At 34.2% G+C, this 26485-nt stretch overlaps 2 protein-coding genes across 2 annotated transcripts; both read left to right on the top strand.

The window, feature by feature from the left end:
- Positions 1 to 1474: 1474 nt before the first annotated feature.
- On the top strand, positions 1475 to 10413 carry LOC109000676 (small nuclear ribonucleoprotein-associated proteins B and B'). Its single transcript, XM_018977637.2, has 2 exons — positions 1475 to 2450; positions 10065 to 10413. Exon 1 carries the CDS (start codon positions 1615 to 1617, stop codon positions 2440 to 2442), a length of 828 nt encoding a protein of 275 aa, XP_018833182.1. The 5' UTR covers positions 1475 to 1614; the 3' UTR covers positions 2443 to 2450; positions 10065 to 10413.
- Positions 10414 to 19352: 8939 nt separating this feature from the next.
- Positions 19353 to 26109, top strand: LOC109000677 (glucomannan 4-beta-mannosyltransferase 2-like). The gene is made up of 9 exons (XM_018977638.2): positions 19353 to 20046; positions 20228 to 20326; positions 20713 to 20965; positions 22450 to 22560; positions 23578 to 23714; positions 23897 to 24010; positions 24148 to 24347; positions 24455 to 24673; positions 25352 to 26109. The coding sequence occupies exons 1-9, from the start codon at positions 19717 to 19719 to the stop codon at positions 25512 to 25514; spliced, it is 1626 nt and encodes a 541-aa protein (XP_018833183.1). The 5' UTR covers positions 19353 to 19716; the 3' UTR covers positions 25515 to 26109.
- Positions 26110 to 26485: the final 376 nt, after the last annotated feature.

The raw sequence follows: 26485 nt of genomic DNA, 5'->3' as shown, positions 1-26485 counted from the left end.
TTTCTCTTTATTTCCTCTTTTCTTTTTTTGTTGCTATTTTTTACTATTTTTTGCTAGAATAGCATCCTACATTAGGAGTGTAACTAGTTTGGTTTGATTAAGTTTTGGACAAATTTTGGAATCGAACCGGAACACATTGGTTTTAAAAATTTAAGAATTGATATGAACCTATTCATTACCGAAATCGGAACTTTCAATTTTTTCGGTTTCGTTTTAGTCCAGTCTGATTTTTCGGTTTACCATTTACATGTGTGACACTATATAAATTTAGTATTATAATTTTTTCAATACTAAACTTAATTGTTAGAATTTAGTATTTATTATTAACAATTACTAATTCATTAATGTCCAATTATACTAGTATAGTATAAGTAGCATCTAACTTATTAATGAGATTAATAACCTAGAATAATAAATTAAAATAGTATATTTAGTGTCTACTTATACTAATACAAGTGTGTCTAACTTATATAAAATGTTATATTAATTTTATGTTATAAAATTAATAGATTTGAATAATTAATATTAAAATTTTATGTTATATTAATTAACAATTTAACATATAATATAATATAAAAAATTAAAATATATATAAATCCCGTTCGGTTTAGAATATAAAAACCGGTATTACACTTGTCAGATTTGATTCAACCGATTTCTCGATTTTTTTTATACCATATTCTACGTCATTGTTTAAGAAGCCAAGTGTGTGAATAAAACTCTTAATAAAACTCTTCGTCATTGTTTAAAGTGTGGATAAATACATTACAATCATATAAGAAATATTAAAAATATTGAAAGATAATATTGCGAATGTGCTTGGTAGAAGAAAAAAGTATATATACTTTTTAAATATAAATAAATAAAATAATATTTAAATTATATAAAGAAAGAATATATTAGCTCATATATATGAAAAAAATTATTAATTAAAATAAAAAAATGGTTTTGATAAGTTAAAATAGATAAAATTTAGATAAACCATCGTGGATGTTTTAAAGAGCAGGGGAAAAAAAGTTACGGTTTGATATCAGAAATGTTTCATCTCATTTTATTTCATTATTAATTTATTATAATTATTTTTAAATTTTTACACAAAATATAATAAATAATTCAACTTTTTCAAATTCTAAAATAATAATAATATTAAAAAATAATATTATAATAATATTTAATTCAATTTTTAATTTTTATCTCAACTTATTTCATCTGAACTTACTATCCAAATGGTACTTAACTCTTTGTTTGGATTGAAAAAATATTCAATTAATCTCATTTAATCATTACAACTTTTTTAAATTTTAGCACAAAATATAATAAACAGTTCAAAATTTTTAAATAAAAATAATATTAAAAAATAATATTTTATTCAATTTTTAACTTTTATCTAATCACATTTCATCTTAACTTACTGTCCAAATCTCTCCTAAAATTCTTATGATACTTAAAACGGCGCCGTTTGTTTGGCGTAGAAGACTTAAATCTCAAATTGCTCAAATACCCGAGCGGCGAGCATGCCATAAACCCTAATTCTCAGATTGAAAAATCTCTCTCTCGCTCTCTCAAAACTCCCCCTTCTGTTTGTGCTTCCGAGGAGCCAAAAATACAGTGACAATGTCGATGTCGAAGAGTTCGAAGATGCTCCAATACATTAACTACAGGATGCGGGTCACAATCCAGGACGGCCGCCAGCTGGTGGGCAAGTTCATGGCCTTCGACCGTCACATGAACCTCGTCCTCGGTGACTGCGAGGAGTTTCGCAAGCTTCCCCCAGCAAAAGGCAAGAAGACCGACAATGAGGACCGCCGCACCCTCGGCCTCGTCCTCCTCCGCGGAGAAGAGGTAATTTCAATGACCGTCGAGGGCCCTCCGCCTCCCGAGGAGTCACGTGCCAAGGCTGTCAACGCTGCTGCCATGGCAGGGCCTGGCATTGGACGCGCTGCCGGCAGAGGGATTCCTACTGCGCCGCTGATTCAGGCCCAACCTGGCCTTGCTGGGCCCGTCCGCGGCGTTGGTGGACCAGCTCCGGGTATGATGCAGCCTCAGCAGATGTCACGTCCGCAGCTTTCGGCTCCACCCATGACGTACCCGGCTGCTCCGGTTATGCGCCCCCCTGCCCAGATGCCGCCGCCTCCTTATCCGGGACAGGGACAGGGGCAGGGTCCTCCGCCTATGATGCGTGGCCCTCCACCGCCTGGGCAGTTTGCCCCAAGACCTGGTGGGGTCCCGCCGCAGCCTTTCTCGGTTCCGATGCCACCGCAGTTCGCGCAGAGGCCGATGGGGCCACCTCCTCCCGGTCAGATGATGAGAGGACCACCGCCACCTCCTCGTCCTGGTATGCCTCCACCTCCTCCTGGTGGTGCTGTTCCTATATATGGGCCTCCTCGTCCGGGTATGCCGCCTCCACCAAACCCTCAGAATCATCAGCAACAGCAACAATGAAATATTAGGTACGTATGCGCCGTTTCTTTTATCATTACGTTTCCCTTAATTTTGTTGTGTTCGTTCACAATATTGAATTTTGAAAAGAGAATCTGGTCTATACGTTATTGCAAACCTTCTTCTAATCTGTACGTTACAAGTTGGTTTCATATGTTTGAAGTGCATATGACTTGTGTATCCTGAGGATCGTAATGATCCTTTTGTAAGTTACTAAAAGATGTCAGCTTGGGTCCTGGTGATAGGCTTTTATATGTTTTCTATTTGGAGACCTTTCAGATTTTTACGTCTTGTGGGCAGAATGTGTAATACCCTGGCTGTGGATGGGAAGTTGGGGAATTTGATCTCTTATTTCTCGGGAAGAAGAAGTTCAAACCCTTTATAATGATTCTTAGAGGTTCCAATTGTAACCTAGACTAGTAATTTTGAAGCATAGGCCCATATATGGTTTGAACCTTTCTTGGATTGTTAGGGATTTGAGCCATGCGGCCAATATGATGGAATGACCTGAAGTTTGATAGAAGGGGGGAGAATGTAATATCTTAGATTGTGTGTAGGAAGGCGGTGAATGAGATCCTGCATTCATTGCGAGGGATAAATTCATGCCCTTTATAACGTTTCAAAGGATTCTAGTTGTAACCTTAGTCCTTTTAAAGTATGGGCCTAGATATGGCTTGGCCCTAGATATGGCTTGATGCAGAATGATTGTGGACATAACATTTAACTCATTGTTGGTGATGATATAATCAAACATTTGCTAGAAAAAGTTATACGTGTTTTTGAAATATTCCCCACACACCAATCCCCAGAGAACAACAACAACAACAACAACAGTAATAATAACAAAACACAAACCATTTGGTAATGGGGTTGATATGAGGAGAATGAATTTTGAGAGGTAAGAGTTCTTGAAGCGGCTTCAATTAGTAAATGCTTCCAATGTACTAGCACCTTGGTAACACATTTGGCCCTTCTTTTCACCCATTGACAGTTTTTGATTGCCTGAGGCTTAGTTTGAGTTTCGCTTGCTCTGAAATTAGGGGAGGTTTTGAGCTTGGCACCTTATCATCCCATATCTTACATTTAAGTGAAGGTACATAGAAAATAGAGTGCACCTTTGAGTTAGTAGGCCCAGCTAAGTGATATGCAATTGGCACCAGTTTTCCATTATCTTGGATGGCCCAAAAAATCTGTAGTCTAGTTTCTGAGATGCTCTCCAGAATCTGAGCTGTCTATATTTCTGTAGCTTATAAAATACCCATTCCCAATTTTGAAATTTTCTTCTCTTCTACACATTAGCTTCTTGTTATATATGAACACATGCAGGCTCCAAATTTGGTTCTGATTTTTAAGGATATCATCACATGTTTACAATTCACGATCAACTTCATCAAATGAAGAGGTGCAACAATGGTGGTGTATGGTGGTAAGAAGGATCATCTTAGACAAATAGTAGACTTTGTTATGATTGCTAATTAATGCTTGGATAGTAGGTTCAAGTCCGTTGAACCTGGGGTATTATGAAAAACGGACATTGATGAGGCATATGATCATGCCTGCTAGGACTTCCTTTTATACTTATTGAGAAGATGTGGATTTGGGGGAAATGGCGATATTGGATTGCATATTGGATTTCCAGGGTGCACTACTTTGTGATAGTGATCCTCTTCTTCTAGTTTATCTAGTAGTTCCCATGGATTGCGACAAGGGTATCCATTGTCTCCTTCAATTTTTATTTTAGTAATGGAGGCACTTGGTAGGATGTTTTTCGAGTTTGTTGAAGGGGGTTTTATTTCAGGTTTTTCTATGGGAAGTAGAAATGTTTTTTTTTTATCGATAAACAAATATATATTGATCAAAAGTGTAGGCAATAGCCCAAGTATATGAGACATATATAAGAGCACCGCCTAAGCATGCTAGTTTAGAGATACAAGAAATTCATGGAAGGTCATGCCATGAAAATCAATTACAATCGACCAATGTAGTAAATCATTGAAAAATAAGTTTCTAAGCTCATCTATTGATTGTTCTTGATCTTCGAAACATCTTGCATCCCTCTCCCTCGAAATGCACAATGTTTTGTGAGGCCAATCCAAGCCACTTTCAGTGCTTGCACGCAGTGTTCTTATGCTTTTGAAACAATATCCAGATTGAAGAATAATTTGGTTAAATCAGAGCTAGTTTGATGGGTCGTCGAAAACTTGGAGAGACTGGCGGATTATTGGAGTGCAAGGTGTCTTCTTTACCCATGTAGTATCTTGGTCTCCCCCCCCCCTAGGACCCTCTTTCAAAGCAAAGGCAATCTGGGATTAAGTAGTAGAGATGATTGAGCGTAAATTGGCTGGCCGAAAAAAAATGCATTTGTCCATGGGAGGAAGGAATCCATTTTTTTATTGGCACCGGGTATCCTAGAACAACGTTTTGACTAATCCCGAGGGACAGGCCCTTGGTAAAGAGTTTTCTGCAAGTACACAAATGGTAATTTAAGGGGAAAATCTTACAGTTCGATGGCCCCTAGAGATTGTTTGCACCCAAGAGGATTCAAACCTTAGACTTTAGAGAGAGCATACCACCAAGACCAAGGCCTTTACCACTTGAGCCTACCTGTAACGCTCCAATGGAAGACCCAAACCACATGACCTATACTCCAAAAGAACTAGTTAATAATGCAATTGGAGTCCCATTGGAACCTTATAAAGAGCAAAAAATTATCCTTCCCAAGCAATATGGGATCCCATACACCACCTATCCTTATCCATATCATATAAGGTATCACAGTCTACCCCCATTAAATTTCCGACGTCTTCGTCGGGCCTGTCCATTGTAGGTGGCACAGCTCAAGTCCCACATTTCTGGTTAGGATAAACTCTGATATCATTTGGAACGTCCCAATGGAAGACCCAAACCACATGGCCTATATTTCAAAAGGACTAGTCAATGATGTAATTGGAGTCCCATTGGAACCTTAGAGCAAGAAATTCTCCTTCCCAATCAATATGGGATCCCATACACCACCTATCTTTATCCATATCATATGAGGTATCACACTACCCCTAGGGGTTAAGGAATACATTGATTTAAAGCCTTTACCACTTTGTCAGATTTTCTTGTGTATTTCATGTCTCTCTTTCCACTCCATACTAGTGCGGCTAATCATACAAGGTACTATGGGACTTCCTTTGAGGGTTTTGGGGGAAGAGGCAAAGTATTGCTTGGTGAGTTGGCCCAAGATATGTTCTCCAGTTTTTGAAGGAAGATTGGGATTTCGGAATATGCTCAGGTTTAACCCCGCATTATTGTGGAAGTGGAAGTGGCTTTGGCTTTATGAATGAGAGTCATTATGGAGAGCGGTTGTTGATGCTAAATATGGAAGTATGTGGCGTGGGTGGTCTTTGCTTGCGAACTAAGGTTGGCATGTGTATGGCTGCGAGAGCGATGGAGGAGGATTTAGATGACTACGCATAAAGTCGAGTTACCCCAACCATCAGCAAGAGCCCCCTAGCAGTCAAGTTGCAATCATAGGCTTCGAAGAGAGGGAGTTCTGTTGACTAGTCTTATTATATAATTCTAATAGATTCTATTTAATTTTAAATATTATTTAATATTTTTAATTAATTTGAAATAGAATTATATCAAATAATAAAATAAAAAATAAATCTAAGAATAAATAGATATTAATTATAAATCAATATCATTAAAACAATATTTATGGACCCTGTGGGTTGGATTATTGAAGAATATAAGGAATGATAGGGAGAGGTTTTTGAACAATATCAGGTTTGATTTATAGTGTTGCTTGATTCAAGGATGCATCGGTAGTGGATGATTTGGAGAGTAGTAGTGACTCTCTTTAGTGAAATATGAGTTTCATTAAAGCTGGCCAAGATTGAGAGGCCGATTTTTTGCGAATTTTTTAATCTGTTGTACTCAACTAAGGTTTCCTTGAGAGCTATGTTATTTGCTTTGTCCTTGGTAGGTTAGATTCTTACAATGGTGATATTGGTGTTGCATGTGTAAGAGGAGTAGGAGTCAATTGATCATCTTCGACTTCCCCATGACATTGCAAGTACAATTTGCATTGATATTTTCAGTGAGATTGGATTAGCTTGGGTTATGCCTGGAAGAGTTGTGGATTATTCTACTCCTGTAGAGGGTTGCAGCCCTCTCAAATCACACTGTGTGGAAGATGGTTCCCATTTGCCTCATTTGGTGCATTTGGAAGGAAAGAAATGACAAAATCCTTGAGGATCGCGAAAGGATGTTGGAGGAGCTCAGATTTTTATTTATTTATTTATTATTTATTAATTTTTATCTACTCTCTCATCTTGGACTGCCTCCATAGACTTTAATGGGCTTAATCTACATAATTTCCTTGTAACTTATCTTCTTCTAGCTAGGCATTTCTTTTATATACTTCCTGTGTACTTGAGTTGTACCTTTTGCGCTTTTTAATGAAGGATGAATTATTACTTATCGAAAAAAAAAAAGAGAATTGCCCACTCAATAGGTGATAATGGCTGGCAGAGGATGGCCATACAGTTGAATTACACCATTGCTCAGCCCACAGTAAGAATGGCTTCCGTTTTTGGATGTTAGCTAGCATAGCAGGTACTTTTTTTCCAAACACCTATAACCATCTTTGTTTGTGATAAGCAGAACTCATACCTATATAAAAAAACTCGTGCATAGATATGACCCTTGCTATTATCATGCAAGACATACATGATGCTTAGCAACATTATCAAACGCCTTAGCATTCCTCTTCGGCGTATGTGGGTGGTATAGTGTGATAAGATGCCCATATTTTGTCAAACGATTGAAGATCACCAATAATGTTGTGCTTTCCTGCTGATGAGGGTAGACCATTGTTGAAGTCTAGGGATTTATCATCCCATACTAATAAAAAAACTTCCCATACTAGGTTCTGCTTGGGCAAGGATTAGGGGTGTAACCGGTCCGGTCCGGTCCGGTTTTGGATAAAATTTAGGACCGAACCGATATGTACCAGTTTTGTATTTTCCAAAACTGATTACGCACCGGTTACCCTTCTAAACCGGTATCTCCAGTTTTACCGGTTTCCGGTCCGGTCTGGTCCGGTTTTCCAGTTTTTTAAAATGTAAGTTTGTCATTAAAAAATAAAAATCTGTTAATAAAAAAAACTGCTTCAAAAAATCTGTTTTAAAAATTTGTTCCTATTACAAAATCTGCACTACAAAAAAAATCTGTTTTAGTAAAAAAATTAGTAGTAGTTATAAACTTATATATTAATATAGCTATATAATATATTAGACTATATAATAGTATTAATATTATACTATTAGTATAGTTATATATTAGTATTAGTCATAAACTTATATATTAGTATAGCTATATAATATATTAGACTATATATAATATAATTTAATATATATTTTATGTTTAAAGCATATGATCAATTAAATTTTCATCTTCAAGATTAAACTTTTATTTTATAAATTATAATAACATTATCTTATATATAATTATATTAATAACATATGATTAAACAAATTACAAATGTTCATATTTAAGATTAACATTTTATGTTATAATTTATAAATTATAATATGAAATTATTTCATATATGATATATAATTATATATAAAAATTTCACATATAATTATATATTATATATAAAACTTATATATAAAATATTAATTTTTATATTTTTTCCCCCAACCGGTCCGGTCCGGTTCGGTCCCGGAAATCGTAGAACCGGAACGGTTCCGGCCGGTTTGCATAATTCAAGAACCGGTTCCAGACCGGTCTGGACCGGTTTCCCGGTTTAAATTTACACCCCTAGCAAGGATTGTCTCAACTCAGTGGGTAACCTGGAATTACTTTTGGTTTTTTGACAAACCAAATATTGAGCTACATGATGCTCCACATTTTTTTTCAAAGATGGCCAAAAGAAGATTGTGGTAACCCTTGGAGAAGCTCTCCATCTTTGGGTGCTGATCTCCACCTGGCAGATGGCTCCCACAATCTTGGAGGATATCCAATTCTCGTGGGTATGATCTTCAGAGATGTTGAGGCCAAACTTGTTCCTTGATATTGCTCTTATAAATGTTGCAATTATTTCTTCCTACACATAATTTTGGTATTTATTGATTAATTTATTGATGTCAAGATATTCACGGGCTCATTGACCTTGATCTCATAGTTTAGATAAGTGTATACGCACATGCTGGAAACAAGAAATCTTGATTGCATCTTTAATTTTTATGGAAACATAAATGAGCTAGTAGAACTATACTTTGATTGTGTCAGCCACTGTCACATGAAACAAAAAAAGGAAAAGGTAAGTATATGTATTCATTCAACATAATGTTTTGGTTGAAGTACATTTGTTATGCATGTGATGAGTATGAGGTTATGGATTCTTTTCCCCTCTAATATGGTTGCTATTGCTATTGGCAGTCCATCAATTGTTTTTTTTTTTTTAATTATTACAAGGAAAAAAAACTGTTTCTTCTCCAGACTTGCTTCCAACTGGGATTTAAGACATTGTAACTTGTCTTTCTACTCTAAATTATGTTATTTATGGCTCTGTTTTAGTACCCTTTAAACTTTAAGGTACATATTCCTTTAGCAAATTTATAGGTTCTTGTTTACTTATAAAAAAATGATAGGTTCTTGTGACAAGTGTTTGGCAAACCAGTACACCTGTTACATGTTCTAAGTGATTCAGAAGTTATTCTATGCACAAATTTGAAGAACAATGTTGTGCTTGTGCGTGAACCAATTTGAAGAGCAATGATGCAGAAGAGAACCGTATTGTGCAGTGCCACTTGATATGTTATTATTTAGGTATTTAGATTTCCTAGTGTTACTACCCAAACTTCAGGGCCTAGAATGGGAGAGAGATAGGCACATAAAGTAAGTCCTATAACATTTATGGATGCCTGAGTAAATTTTTCGGGTTGCATTAAATTCTCAATAAATATTGTGGGACTCACTTTGTGTGTCTATCCTCCCACTCTAGGCCTGGAATTCTTGCCGGGGATCCATATCTGTATTTTAGGTACAGACTCATGGATTTCTTCTTGCTCTACGACCATTCTTGTATTGCAACCATAGGTAGCAAAGTCCTATGAGGTGTTATGGAAACTGGATTTTGAGTTAAACGATGAAGATGCTATTGCTCTTTCTTGGGGATTCTGAGGTTGTAGATAATGAACAAGTCTCAATTTAGTTCACATAGTCAGATAGTAATTTCTGGTCCTCTAAAAGCACTGGGGGATAGAAAATAGAAAGAAAGAGTTATCTATTTCGGTTTTTTGCTCATTAATTCTTTTGCATGACGTTCTGTTGGGGCTGTTATCTTTGACTGGCCATTTGAATCATGTCTCTCAGTAGTTTTGTCTCTCTTGGTTCTCTCTATGTTTTTATTTTTTTTATTTTGTGTTTAGGGCCGGGCTCTGGCTCTGAAAGAAATCAAAGTTCCTTTTGGTCCCTTACTGAGTCTCTGATGCAGCTGACTCCTATAGGCTTCACCTTCACATTACTACTACTTTTTCGTTTTAGAATTCAATCTCCTATCACTTTCACGTACCAAAGTTTCCTATATAAGAAATTCACTTATATCATCAAATTTTTTGGAGCAGGGCTAGTTCTATCCGAGCTGTGAAGGCTTTCAATTGGTTCATCCTTGGCTGCATCTACATCCAGTTTCAGTTTGCTAGTGAGGTGGAGTAGGGCAAATCTCTCTCGTCGGTATTGTCGAGGTTGTCTTTTGATGTTAGAACAGTCTGGCCTCTGCATGGAACTTTTAGACCGATATTTACGTATTTTTGTTAGTGCATGTTGTGAAGTGAATTTGAATGTATAAGACAATTTCCTGATTTGGTACCTGCGTCTGTGTCTCTCTATCTCTCCATCATTAGTTTCTTATGAATATGATATGTTAGCAATATAAGGGAAGAGCCACTTCCGATAAGGTGCCCATGATTTATATACTCTGATCTGCTCTACTATTTCTTGCAAGACGAGAAACGATTGATTCGGCACTCAGTCTTCTTGTTCAAGCTGATATGCAAGCATGTCTAACATTTCAAGCCCGAAGAGTTTCAACTTTCATGTTTATTTTCCTTATATTTATCACCCATTCCTTCTGCCCAGAAACAAAAACAAAAATAATGAGTTTAGTCAACCAATATTCTATTAAAATCGCTACGCAACACCCCGCCATGCCACAGCAGGGGTCTGGGTTGCCTGACCGAGTTGTTGCCTAGGACGATCAATGCAATGCCTGAGTGCTACTCAAAAGTTTAAAAAATTACAAAGATGAGAAAGTTAAAAAATGGAATATAGGAACCAATATCTCCCAAAGATAAAACACATGAATTAGGATGTCAATCATCAGAAAGTTATTATCATCATGTGATAAATATATATATATATATATCTTTTTATACTCATCACATTGAAAAAAGGTGCTCGATCAATACGCGCATGTACACATACAACTACATACATATATACATACATACATACATACATAGACAAACACGTATTTATATATAAACGTACACTTGTACTAGTGTGGATGAAAATTCGTTTTTATATATCACTTTTGTAACAATATGGGGGGCCGGAGAAATTTGCTTTATAAATGGCCTTTCATTATAGAAAATGCTATTGATCAAAGATTGAAAAAGTGCCAAATATCACATAGAAGAAATTAAAGAGAGTAGAGATTTTTATATTATATATATAGGATTGAATGAAATACGACATCGACATGCATGCATGCATGCATATATCAAAAGAGTGGGCCGGGGGCGATTCTCACGAGTTTAGTCAAAATTATAATGAGATTTTTCAAAATCAAACCGAACTTTGCTTTGTCGATGGGATCGATAAAGTAGAACCACCACTACTCATGAAAGCATATATAGAATTAATGAAGTAAGCTAGCAGGGAAATGTGGAAGAAAAAAATGAAAAAAAAAAAAAAGAAATGGACGAAAAGAGAAATAAAAATAAAAATAAAACTTCAAAGTAAATCATCTACTCATTGTCCATGCATGCACTTATATTTAGTACGTAATATTTGACCTTCATGTCATTTCCAATGGTTATATGTAATATTATATTATAAGATCGAAAAATGTTGATCATGATTATGGATTCCTAAGTCGGAACTCGAATGAACAGTACTATCCATATATATATTTCAAGCAATTCTTTATTGAATTACTTGACCAATAAAATCACTTATTAAAACTTCTCACAGTCAGAATGATAAAAAAAAAAAAAAAAAAAATTACAAAATAGCGTTGCACTGCTATAACATTAGTACATTATATAGATTTGGAAAATGTTATATATGTTGCCCTTTTAAATATATTGTTCAAAATTATCGTTAATGTATTTGTGTATTTTTTTTTATATATTTTAAAAATATATAATAATAATAATAATAATAATAATAATTTTGAGGGCACATTCGGAAGTCTGAGTACAACGCCCTATAGATTTTACAACTGATATTCTTATCTGATTACTGAACTCTGGGCCAAAATAATGAAAGCTGATCAGGTAAAGACCATAGATTCTCTTCAATAAAAGCTGCCACCATCAAAGACATATTATAAAACGAAAAAGAAAGAAAAAAAAAAAAAAAGAAGAGAGAGAATAGAATGAGAATCATAACTGTCGGTGCCATGATTTGTGTGTGTGTATATATATATATACACACATTGCTGCAGGCATGACAAAGGTAGCTAGTGAACACGTACATCATTGCTTATAACTAACATTAATGACATACATAACGTTTATTCATGAGATATATATTGGTCAACCAACTGATCATTCCACTTGCAATATTTAATTCATTAGTCTAGCTAATTAGTTTGATCTTAAGGTTTTTTTTTTTTTTTTTTTAATCTTATGTATGTATTGTTAAGATATAAAATAATAAAATCTATCTCTTCTGATCATCAGTTTGAGCTTTTGGAACAAGTGATGATTTCACATGGTATCAGAGCAGAGATCTTAAGTTCGAATCCTGACTCTACACTCTATTTTATTTAATTAAATATTTCACTTGTTGAGCCTACTCATTGAGAGAAAGTCTAATCCACAAGTGAGGGGAGGGTTAATATATAAAATAATAAAATTTATCTCTTCTCATCAGTTTAAACTTTTGGAACAAGTGATAATTTTATATGTATAACCCTCAATGATAAGAAAGAAGAGAGTTTATAAATGTGGGGAAAGATTAATTATACAATTTATGTTTCGCGCATTTTTTGTCCAATTCAGAGACAATTAATTAATTAATTAAATATTTGATCTCCATTTCAAATTAAGTACTCGATCGATCCAATATTCGATCGTATGGTTCAGACTTTAATTAATCTTATATATATATATATAATATAATATATATAGATGTAATTTGTTAAGAATTCGTTTTCAATTTTGTTTCTAAGTTATCTAAAACTTTTATTTTATCATAAATTATTTAAAAGTAGTCAATGATTAGCATGACCGCCCACGTTTGAATACTTTGGGCAAATCATGGCTCTATGATAAATGACAAAAGAGAAACAGCTAGTCATGTGTACTTAGTGGCTCCTTTATGTTCACCATATTATTAATTATATATAATATTAGTATAACTAGATCACCAAAAAAGAGTAATTCCCTCGTGCATGATCTTTATTCGTAGCGAGCACTAAATTAAGTTTAGTCTAAAATCTTTTAATTTAAAGAAGGAAAATCCCCACAAAATACAAATGCAAAAAGAATCCAAAGCTCGAATAATACTCATTAACCATGACTTTGCTCTCCCAACCGACATTAATCTATATATATATATATATATATATATCTATATACATACAAACACATATATATCTATAGTAAATAAATAAGTTACGACAGAAGTAAACAGTAAAATTATCGTCCTCCGTGCATCCCATCTATTTTTTTGGATATTTTAACTTTTTTATCCTTTTATATTTTCTTTTGTGTCCATTTACATAAGAATAATTTAATTTTTTTACTGTGACGGTGTAAGAGGGGCTGTAGGTATGTATGTATATATATATATATATATATATATATGAATGTATGAATATATTTGTAGATTAATAATGTCGGTTGGGAGAGCAAAGTCATGACTTGTTCATAGCAAAATTAAAGTAAATTAAGGTTATGATGAGACGTTGTTGATAGAAGCTTCATGCACCCAGCATGCATGCTGCATCCAGTACGTACCTTCTTTAATTTCTACATTTTTACGTACCTTGGTTTCTCGTGCAGCAACCACATGCATTAATTAATATTATCGCAGTACTGTTGCTCCTGATGATCATGAAAGTCCACCTGTGATCAGATCATATATATTCAGCCGGGTTTGATCTGTTTAATTATTTCTTAGATCGATCTTCTTTAATTATTATTTTTCTAATATCGGATTTTAAACTTCTTTTATAAATCAATTCGAGTATAATTTATACAGATGTAGTAGTAGTAATACTACTGCATATAATGTCATGTCATGTATATATATATATATACATACACGATTTGTAAATATTAATTTATATTAAAAATACGTACGTAGTACCATTCATCCAAAAATGAAAAACAAAACAAAAACAAGAAGAAAAAGATCACGGCTATTGGCCTCCCCACAAGAGACGAGAGAGAAGACTATATACTTTATAATATAGAGTGGGGTGTAACAGTTAAAGGTGGACGATCACACACATTCAAAATGTGGTAGGTCACCAATGTCTCGCTTTTGGCACATTATCCCTGTGATTACCCTCACCTTCCCCCACAAGCATCGGTACAAGAGTTCAGATCAACTAGCAGCCAAAATGATAAGGATTATTATTTTTCTTTTCTTTTCTGGACAAATAGATAAGGATCAGTTGGTTTAGCCTTGATCACTCATGCCTTTACTACCCACCGACAAGCTGTGAACCCCAGCTTTTATATATATATATATATATATCACCCATTAATTATACCATTAGTTCCAATATCATGCTTGAAGTTTCAAGGGTTTATATGATCGATCGATCCTCATAATATTTATCAATAAAAATACACACTTTTTGCCAAATTTTAATGCATTCACCCTACTTTAAGCTGCCTCAAAATACGTGGGTAGCAAGTCATGGACTGTTTTTTTCCTTGGTTAATTTGACTCATACACCACAAAATCCGTGATCCCTCACCTATCGACTTGGAGTACTGAATGTACCATTTGTACAAGTCAACTGTTACAAATATAAAAAAAATTATATAAAAATAAATTTATAAATTAGATAATTTCATACGAGATCCATTAGATATAACTTTATAATAAAAATAATTTTATAATTTAACGTACCACAATAAGTTATATTAGTTTGTAATTTTATTTTTATATAATTTTTTTATAACTAAAATATTGCAAACATTAAAATACCTCAAATATAACAACATTTAATAAAAGAAAAAATAAAGAAAGACAGGAAAGGAAAAAAAAAAGGTACCAGAAGTTGACTACTAATGACAGACATAAACCCTAGATCAAGGCTTCATAGCAGGCTAGCTTAAATTAATTGGTATGGTTTTGTATATAAAAACTATATATTTAACCATTAGAGAAATTAAGCCGAAGCACTAAATCCTATGTCATTAATGGCCCACATGATGTTTAGCACTCTAGCTACCTTAAGATCATCAAGTCAAACATGATTCCCGGGAAACATGGTGGCAAATTAGGGTTTCGCGGGTATGTATGAAAAGAAAACTTGTAATTGATAAGGATTTTCCGAATTAAAAAGAAGAAAATTATTTAATATTTCCCCTTTAAGTTGGAGTAATTGGAATAGTGGGAAAGCGTATAATATATGCATGACCAAAAGCATAAAAAATACAAGAGCAAGATTGCATAATTTTGTTGTCACTCTAGCTATCACTAGAAAATGAGTGTATCTACCACCTTGTTTTTTTTATCTTTTTGTTTGCATATTGACATAACCTTTTTTTTTCCCTCTATATTTTAAGAGAAAAAGATTAAAAAAAAAAAAAATCCAGGAGATCAGGGGCCGATATGTTGACTGGAGACATGATCATGATCATCAGTAAACATCATGTCTTAGTGACTGTGCAAAGAAATCTCTGAGTTTGTAGGTTTTTTTTTTTTTTTTTCACTTCTCTCCAAATTAAAAGCTACTCCAATTGTAGTTGTTAAATAAGATTAAGTCGAATTATTTCAAGGAGCGGAATTTTCACAAGGTCGGATCTTTACTTTTCTTATAGTCCACGTCATTTTATTGTTTGCACTTTTACTTCGCTTAGGAGACTACTAGAGTATCCTAAAAAATTTCATGCTTCAAGATTAAGAGATCTAAATAGTTTCTCTAAAAAAATGAAGAGAGATAAGAGATTTTATCTTTTTACTAAACTTTTTTACTCATCACATTTAATTTACGTAGACTCTTATTTAAATAATTTTCACACTTAAAAGTTAATTAACTTCTTTAAAGTTGTTTGCCAAATGTGTATGGCCTGATTGACATAATCCTTAACCTCCAAAATAGAGGTTTGGAGTTCGAAACCCCCATCTTCCAATAGAAAAAAAAAAATTATTTTCTTAAAATTGTGGTAGTGGTGGGGAGTTAATAAATAACTTTCTGACCAATGTGGACATAACTTGGTCATGAGATTTACCTCTATCAACAATAGTAAAATATTGGAATGTAATTATTTCAATATTTTATTACATAAATTATTCTTTTATCTCATATTTGTCATTCTAATTTTAAAGAAAATAATGTTTTGAAGTGGTCGCAATCCATGCATGCACTGCAAATTAATTAATAAAATTAGGCATGCAGGAGATATCATCTTTGTCGTTAATTGCATCCCAGTAATTACCTAAACAGCCGATCTGGGTGGTATCAGCAAAACATTTCAGTGCATAACTTTTGACTTTTCATAATAGAGACAACACCAAGACGAATGCCGCAACTTATGAGAATGTGTGATGCCACTTTGCTCGGAGTGATTGAATGCAATGAACCATACCTAAAATATTGGAAAATGTACTTAAAAGTAAAATTTATAAAAAATTTACTTTTTCACGTATCAATTATTGATATGCTAAAATTTAAAAATTAAAAATTAAAAATTTAAATTTAGAAGAAAACTAACAAAATTGATCTTGTAAGTAAAAATATAAATAAAATCGTAAGTATATATAGCACTATTCTAAAATATTTTTTTATTTTTTATTTGGATAATATTGTTCCGAAAAAAAAAATAGATTTTAATATTTTTTTTTTATATATAGAATCGGGATGGGGGGTTCGAATCTAATTCCCTCATTTAGATATCAGACCTAATTACCTCATCTAATCCAAAATATTAAATATTATAAAGTCCAATTTGTCTGTCAATTTTTCTCACTTAAAGTTCACAAATTTGCGATAAGTTTAGGAGATTTTATCGTAAACTTGAATGAATGATATATCACGTTGACCCATAAGCCATTTTAAGCTCATTCATTTGGAGTTAGGACCAAATTTTCTTCACATATCTGAATTCTAGTGATAGAGACAACACCTAGATGAACGCCGCAACTCATGAGAATGCCACTTTCGTCGGAGTGATTGGATGTAATTATAACCATATAAGAGACTTGAATAATATATAATTGGAAAGTCATGTACCTATATATATGTATGTAAACATGAACTTAATTCATCTTTCTATATATATAATTCATCTTTTAACTCAATTATTATTCTAATTAAATTGAATCGATTCTATATATAACTTGGGCATGCAAGGAAATGATTTATACAAAAGAATTATATTACTTGTAAGTTCGTGTGTAATTAATTAACATATTGCTTATTATGAGATAATGTCCGTAAAAAATATATATCAAACCAAAGAACTTTTCCACATTAATAGTATGTTGTGTACATACACACACATATATATATTTTTTTATGGAAATAACTTGCACTAAAGGAATGCCTCCCGTTCTTGACTTTTAAGATGCCATGCAATTTTTAAAAAGTTAAATATAAATATAAAAAAAATTTAAATTTATGAAAAAATATAAATTTTATTATTTATTTTATATTTTAATACTCTTACTCACATGTGAATTAGAGTCATGCATCCTCAATGAGTAAGCCCAATACGTAGACTTTAATACTCATTCTAATCATGTGTGGACTAATACGTGAAATATTTAATTTAATAAAATAAATTGTAGAATCATAATTCGAATTTAGAACATCTACTCTGATAGCACTTGAAACTATCATTTATCTCAAAAACTCAAATTTATGAAAAGAGATCAATTTTATTTATTTATTTTATTATTTTATATCTTAACCTCTTTCTTTCTACTTCCTAAATCTACCTAGAATTGTGCAAGAGTAGTTTATAGAATCTTTACCATCAAAGTCAAATTTCAACCTTGTGGATTTCAACCATGTAGTAGGTAGTACGTATTCATTGTACTTATGAAGAATAATTCATCTTTTTTTTTTTTTTAATCTTATAGAATGTGGAATCAATGAAAAGTGTAATAATCTTCTTGTTCACATTGGAAAAGATGAAAGAAAAATAAAGCAAGCCTTAATTTGTCTATGCATGCAATAAATGGATATATACTTTGAGTGCTCGAGGTGAACGTACCCATTCATGTTCAAGTCTGTTTCCTCTTTAGGTGGCTACGCAGTTTAGAACACATCAAATTACGGTCATGCTCAATACAATATTATCTTTAATTTGTATACATTTAAGTGGCTTTTTATTGGAATGAAAAGTCCCTTAAAATATTATCTTTTGTATACATTAATAATTATAATCTAACATTTTCTTTATAGTGTTACAGCCACAAAAATATTTTATAAAAATAAACTCATATAAGACTGATGTGATTTTACATGATCCATTATAATATTATAATCGGACGTACCACATCAAAATATATCAGTTTGTGAGTTAACTCTTATGTTTAAAAGCATTTTTCAATCAAAAGATGATCGGTTTCAAATATCACCCTCCATTTAGGCTGGACAATCACCACTCACATAATCAGACCAGAAACAAAAACCTACACACTACACAAATGATCTACAATGTTAGTAGGATTGTCTTTTGGAAAAAAATCTTTGGTAATTCTTGTGTTGGGTTTCTGATTCTTGCCTCCAATTTACAGCTTCTCAGGAGTCTGAAAGGAAAACTTTTACTTTTAAAGAAGCATGCAATTTTCTTGTCTATAAACAAGTTCGAGATCCCAACCTGGAAATATAGGAAATTTTAGGATGCTTGCTCATAATGTCTTTGAAGCCAATTTGTTTTGTTTTGTTTTTTGTTTTTACCCCTTTGGTCCCTTTTATAGGTACTTGGAATGGGGTAATCATAGTGGTTGATTAATTGGCGCCCCTGAAATTGCAAGGTACTTCATATTCCTCAGGCTTCGGATTCCTAACACACTGGCCAATCAGAAGAAGCCACCTCATTTAATTTACAGACAATATGCAATGATTTCAAAAAAAAAATTTATATTTTACACATTATTTAAAAATATATAATTTTATTTTTTTATTTTTAAATGATGTGGGCGAAACTTATATTTAAAATTTTTAAAAAATATATACAATTTACAGGCGTACTGAAATGTTTGTTCAGCCTTGAATTGACAATTATGTGTCCAACACATGGTAATAATCTTGTAATGAAGCCATTCACACTTGCTGTTGGAACGGCTCTAAAAAGGGTTCCGAAAATCTTAAAGAAAGAAAATAGTCACTAAAATCCAAAAATATTAACCAAAAAAGAAGTACAATATTCACAAAAATAAAACTGAATAGTACTAAAAATACTATAAAAGAACCTACTTTCTCTCTCTATCAATTGCTCATCCCTCCCTATCTCTCTGGTCTCTATAAGACTATAACAATGTCCCAATAAGGTTCTGTATCTGGTTCATTTCCGTAGTGAGTAATAGAGTTTTGGCTGGCAGAGGGGAGGCCTTTCCAAGAGTGCGAGGGAGGGGAGGCCTTTCCAAGAGTGCGAGTTAAAAATTTGTTTGTACTTAACATTTGTTTTTGGGGAGAGAAGATCTCTGGTGTCCTTCTCCTTGTATGTGCACCTTATAAATTACAGTGACAAAAGCCAGTTACAAGTGTCCCAAATCCACCACATTTTGCAAACACATAAACCCAAATTAGGGAGAGAGATCTTGGGTTAGGGGCCATAATCTTATCTTTTGTGCGAGATGGCTGACATTTCACAGAAGATTCTGTTGCCGGAAACGTTTCAGGGGGTGAGAGATGAGGTTGCAGGGCAAATTGGGATGATGTGGGAACTGATCAAAGCGCCATTGATTGTGCCTCTACTGACTCTTGGGGTGTACATTTGCTTGGCCATGTCGCTCATGCTCTTCATTGAGAGGCTTTACATGGGAGTGGTTATAATCCTGGTCAAGCTCTTCTGGAAGAAACCAGAAAAGCGTTACGATTATGAGCTCTTACAAGAAGACTTGGAAATGGGCAGCTCCAATTTCCCTGTTGTGCTCATTCAAATTCCAATGTTCAATGAAAAAGAGGTCCGCTTTGTGTATTTTTCTCTCTGGATTTGCTCAATATATTTGTTGGTCGTCTGTGTTATTTTCACCATTGCGCTTCTTTTCTTGTTGTATGTGTTTTCCTGATTCTAACGATAAAGTACTAAATCTCGATGCTTTTCTAAGTTTTCTTTGCTTGTGTTTTCATGGGTGTTTGGGTCAGGTTTACAAGATCTCCATTGGAGCGGCGTGCGGACTTTCATGGCCGTCGGATCGTCTTGTGATCCAAGTCCTCGACGATTCAACTGACCCTACAATCAAGGTACTCCATTTTGGCCAAAGCCAGCAAATTTCTCCCTAAAATCGATAAATTTCACACAATTTCTCTGCTTTCTTCGTTACTCTTTGGTATTGACTGATTTTCTTCTGGTGAAATGGACCAGTTCTCTATATCTCTGTTTTTATCACATACACTTGATTCCCAAATCAAGCATCACTGAATTCTTACTGATTTCAGCCTTTTTCCTGATCTGGGTAAATCTGCCTTTTGCCATTTCATGTTCACTTAGCAGCATTTCGCACATTATAAAACTTTTGTTTGATGCACAAACATCAAAACCCCTAATCTGAGTTCTGCTGCTACAACCAATGCTTAATGCCAGAAAGCTGTTTCATAATTTTGTTTTTGGGTACTACATTATGTTGCAGCAAATGGTGGAGGTAGAATGCCAGAGATGGGCGAGCAAAGGCATAAACATAGTATATCAAATCAGAGAGACCAGGGGAGGGTACAAGGCCGGCGCTCTCAAAGAAGGGCTGAAGCGAAGCTACGTCAAACACTGCGAATACGTAGCCATTTTCGACGCAGATTTCCGGCCAGAGCCCGACTTTCTCAGGCGAGCCATCCCTTTCTTGGTCCACAACCCAAAGATTGCATTGGTTCAAGCTCGCTGGAGATTTGGTAAGCCTTCAAAATTAACCCATGTTTGAACCATTTTAAGTTTTAACTACGCTCATTAATATGGCCTAATTCTGTTCTTGGTCTTGCATGTTGAAAGTGTCGGTGCCCAAATCTTTCCCTTTTTTTTAATTTTATTTGGGGGTAAAAGTAAAATCCGGCACAGTTTGTTTTCTCTCTCTTTCTCCGTCGGCGGGATTTGTTGCAGAGTGCATGGCGTGGGTGGGGTCTACCAAACGAAAACCCACCAATCACGGGGGTGTGGGACCATCTTCTGCACTTTCTTTTTACACTTGCTTGTCTCTTGGCCGTCCCTCCCCTGATCATGTGTCTCCCCTCATTACATTACAATCTAGGATAACTTTGCTTACAAGGCACAGTTTGAATTCAAAATCATTTCACCTCTTTATTATAATTTTCGTAAATTTTAACATAAATTACAATAAATCATTTAATTTTTTTTAAATATCAAAACAATAATAATATTAAAAAATAATATTTTAATCAACTTTTAACTTTCATCTCCGTTAATTCTTATCATCTAATCTCTTGCTAACATACTTCATATCTGTCTCACTTTATCTTTATCTGTCTCACTTTACTTAAAATGTGGCAATTTTATCTTTATTTGATTTTATACTTTTATTTTTGAAAGAAAGATTCAAAGAAAGAATGGTTTGCCACCTCAATTGGAATTTATAATTGAAATAGATCTCCAATAATTGTGTCTGCTTATAGATGAACAGAATGTGATTTAAGAGCAGAATATTAAAAATGAAACGAAATGATTAGTTGGTGAGATTTTCACTCAGTCTTTTTAATCCCCCATTTTTAACATGTTAATGGACATAGCTTCCTTCTTTGGGTCTTGAAATGACGTAAGTGTCCTGGCTATAGACAGAGAATCTGTGTCCTTTTCCTCGGACTAACTGGCTTGAACAGAGTGGAAGTCGAGGGTAGGTTTGTCATTTTGTGGGAAAACAACCAGTATGGTAGTTCTCTTCTTTCCTGCCTTATCAAGGACCCAGATTGTACGGATCAAACGGTCAACTCTTATGGGAAAGGTGAAAAGTTAAGGGCAAATCTGTCATTTCGTGTTGTCACACCAAATTCAGCCAGCAGCTCCACTTCCTAGTGGTCTTTTTGATTCTTTTTATTTCCAAGTTTATTTTGTCGGTTAAATGATTGATCAAGAATTGGGTCTAAAGTAGAAACAAAAGAAAATATAGAAAGTGGGCAGGACCATAGTCCAGTTGTAGACCCTGTGTCCGGTTGCCGACACTTTAGCTTGTGCTTCATTTTGAGTCACGTGAGAATTTTCCCACTTTTTTATTTCATTTATCTTTTGTTTTTTATGATGATATCAAGTATGTGTTGAGCTTTCGGAATATGTACCCTTTCATCTGATAAATGAGATTACTAATTATGAAGAATGTGGTTGGTTTGGTATGGTTGGTGGTGATTGAGTTTTTGAAGTGGTTTTGCAGTGAATTCTGATGAGTGCTTGTTGACAAGAATGCAAGAGATGTCATTGGATTACCATTTCAAAGTTGAGCAAGAAGTCGGGTCTGCAACACACGCCTTCTTCGGTTTCAATGGTAATTTGCAACTCCTCCTATCTATCTGAATTGATCAAGATATACTTATTCAAGCCACATTAGCTAGACCAATTCAACTATTTGAATTAGTCTGACCATACCTGTTCAATGCAAATGAGCTTTAAACTATGGTTTAAAGATAACTCTTTTTAGAAAGTCAATAGGTTAGAAGGAAGAACCTCAGATATCGAGTGACTAGTGACTGGTTCAATGTTCGCAACTGAAGGGAAATTAGTTGAACAAATACACATGTTAGTTAATGCTCTGTGAGGGCTATTGGAACTGGTGAGAAGTTTTGGTAAAAATAAATAAGATTCACCTACTCTATAACATTATTAATGGGTTTAGTCCATTTTCCAGAATCTGCAGTGATGTGCTCATAAAGACTGTCACTGTTATCATCATCATCATCATCATCATCATACATTATGACTCAATAGAAACATTCATACCATCATTTTTTTCCTAAAAAAATATGGGGCATTTTGTTAAAACTTAAACCAGTGCAATAAATTTTAAAAGAAGTCAAAATTACTTGTAGTACCCATTTTTAGTCACAGTGAGTGTTCTCATAACTTGATAACTTCCCCAATCAATGAAACTTTCTTTTGACCGCAATTCAAGGAGCACAATAAGATTTAAGTATGAAAATCCAAACAATGCATTTATTAGCGATATCAATTCCATTGGGATTGCTTATTAATTGTGTCCTTGCTTTGTTGTTAATTTTTGTTTCATGGTAAAGCACTACAAATTTAAAGTCTTAACACCCAAATTACCTTAGAAGAATTTTAAAGATGAAATTGACACGAGGCATTTCCGAGGCCAAGACACCTATGCATTAGAAGCTATGTGCACATCAATATGCATAAAGTGAACTGCTTGCATACTGCTAATTTTCAGAGAATAATTTCAAATTAGTTCCAATTTCCTATCTTCACAACCAGGCAAACGTGTGCATTGTTTTTTCCATGTGTAGAAGTAATGAATTGGGTTTTATATATGAATTTTAAAAAGGGACTGCTGGTGTATGGAGAATCGCTGCTATTAATGAAGCAGGTGGCTGGAAAGACCGAACAACAGTGGAGGACATGGATCTTGCTGTTCGTGCTAGTCTTAGGGGCTGGAAATTTTTGTACCTCGGCGACCTCCAGGTATCTAGTGCGGGTGAAATTGAAGCAGTTATTCCATTTTTCTGTTTTTAGCCAGGTCACAGATATGAACTGTCTTTTAATGTTATCTCTGACTTATCTTAGCCGCACATGGGCTCTAGTTTATTACTAAATTTATCTTGGTGGATTAGCATTTACTAAATTACCAATTATCTTTATGGCAGGTGAAAAGTGAACTTCCTAGTACTTTCAATGCCTTCCGATTCCAGCAGCACCGTTGGTCTTGTGGTCCTGCTAATCTGTTTAGAAAAATGGTGATGGAGATTGTAAGAAATAAGGTCAGTTTATTCTTAAGATATGCTATAGAAGTGTCCAGACTTATTAGATTTATGAACTTAAGCTAGAAATCAATTTATTCAGTTTCTTTTATAGCTTATAAGTTCTAATATTGTTTGTTTTTTAAATACCGCTGCAGAAAGTAACATTGTGGAAGAAAGTATATGTCATTTACAGTTTCTTCTTTGTTCGGAAGATCATAGCCCATATGGTCACTTTCTGCTTTTACTGCGTTGTACTCCCTCTGACCATCTTGGTTCCTGAAGTTCATGTTCCAATCTGGGGAGCTGTTTATATTCCTTCCATCATCACCATACTTAATTCAGTAGGAACTCCAAGGTCTGCTATACTACATAAATTTGTTTTTCTCATCCATTTTCTCATATTTTTTAGTCCTCTTTTCCTAGGCAAGAACTCCCTTTGCTTAGGTAGTCTCGAACTTGCAGGTCAGTTCACTTACTGTTCTACTGGATTCTTTTTGAGAATGTGATGTCTTTGCACCGGACCAAGGCAACATTAATTGGTCTGCTGGAAGCTGGGAGAGCCAACGAATGGGTTGTCACAGAAAAACTTGGAGATTCTGCCACCAAGAAAGATGCTACCAAGAACAAAACAAACGCCAAAGCACCTTCTAAAAGACTAGGATTTTTCAAATTTGGAGACAGGTAACTTTTCATTGGAACCCTTATAGGTAACTGCATAACCATCTGCATGATAATTATTTTGAACAATATTTTGTTATATCTGGATGCTAACAGAGGAACAATGACAGGAAGAGATACGGAGTTCCCCCAAAATGGCACCAGGCCAAACAAGACAACTCACATATTACTAGAAACTAATTTTTTTTCTTCTTTTATTACCGTGATTCAGTCGTTGTAATAGTAGGTTATTAATAATTAGTAAGGAGCAAGGGAGTTACTAGTTAGTGATTCTATTTTGTTAGGCACAAATTTTTTTTTTTTTTCCAGTTGCATATAGACAATGGTCCTGCTCAACCTAAACTTGACATCGTTTTACTGAATGCACATGGAAACGGATGAGTTTAGAAACACATGAGTTTGCGGAGGAACGGAAATTTTATTGCAATCTGTGAGCTTGAGAAGTGAATACTAGTTGTCCCTGGTGCATCATGATAAAACCAAGAGGGTATTTTGTATTATTTTCTGCAGTTGTTAGATTCTAGGTTGACCTGTTTTGGTATATTATATTTCAGTTACCTGGCATGGTTGCATATATCCTATGCAATTGCATCATTTGCATGTGCGCGAATTTGAAGGGTGTGTATATCTTTCATGACTTGAATTTTCTTTTTCTGTTTCTTCTTGCTTAAATTCGAACAGGATGCATACATTGGAGCTGGGATTTGGAGTTTTCCTCTTCTTCTGTGGATGCTATGACTTTGTCCATGGGAAGAACAACTACTTTGTCTACCTCTTCCTCCAAACCTTTACCTTCCTCATCACTGGATTTGGCTACATCGGGACCATCATCCCCAGCTCTTAGTGGCAGCATGCTCTCATACATTAGATTGGCACATCATCTTATTAGTGTTTGTCATGCCGTTTTCGTATCTTTCTTGTCTGCAACAACTTATATACGAGGAGGGTTCCATGAGCCACGATTGATTGCTATATGTATTATTTCAACTCATTCGAGAAGAGGTCATTCATCATGCTGGACAAAAAAGTTCTTGGCATGCTTTCCTCACCCGCTTACTCAAAAGCAATCTTGGAAAATAAGAGAAAGAAAATGTTGGCTATATTGGGAAAATACATTTATACAGAACCAGGTGCAAGGAAACAGCATAAGGTTTAGACAACAAGGAGATGATGTTATGTAGTTTGTTTGAATAGATTGTAATTGTGAGATTTTGATTTTGTTCTTTCTTTTTAATTTTCTATTTGTTAGTTTTCCTAAGTTTTGTTGAATAATCTTGTCAATCAAAAGGATGAAGTTGTAACCAAAGTACTTATAATTTTGAAGCCATTTGCTGTTGGGAATTCATTTGCAAGACTGCATTTTTTCCCCTTTGCAAGACGATTTTTATTGAAATAGAAATTTTACATGGAAGTCTTACAACACACCTCCATTTATTCAATTTGTAATTTGTCAATTTTACTATTCTATGCTTAAAAACGTGTGTTTAAATAAAATGACAAATCAAATATTGATTAGATAGAAGCGTGTGGTAGCATTTCCATCTCCCTAGTAGATCATGATCTTCGCCATAGATCTAATTCTAACTAGTCAAGCAAATTAGTGGATATTCATCACAAATATTAATTAAGAATAAGAGCGAAGATCATAGATCTAATTCTAACTAGTCAAGCAAATTAGTGGATATTCATCACAAATATTAATTAAGAATAAGAGTGGGGAGGAGGGACATTTTCATGTCACTTTCCATGCCTTGTCCCAATCATATATATAAAATGATCCCATGTTACAAGGGAAACATTGTTTACTCGAGGTTT

This window comes from Juglans regia, chromosome 14 (genome assembly GCF_001411555.2).
Source record: "Juglans regia cultivar Chandler chromosome 14, Walnut 2.0, whole genome shotgun sequence".
Taxonomy (NCBI): Eukaryota; Viridiplantae; Streptophyta; class Magnoliopsida; order Fagales; family Juglandaceae; genus Juglans; species Juglans regia.
This window is presented reverse-complemented; position numbering and strand designations above follow the sequence as displayed.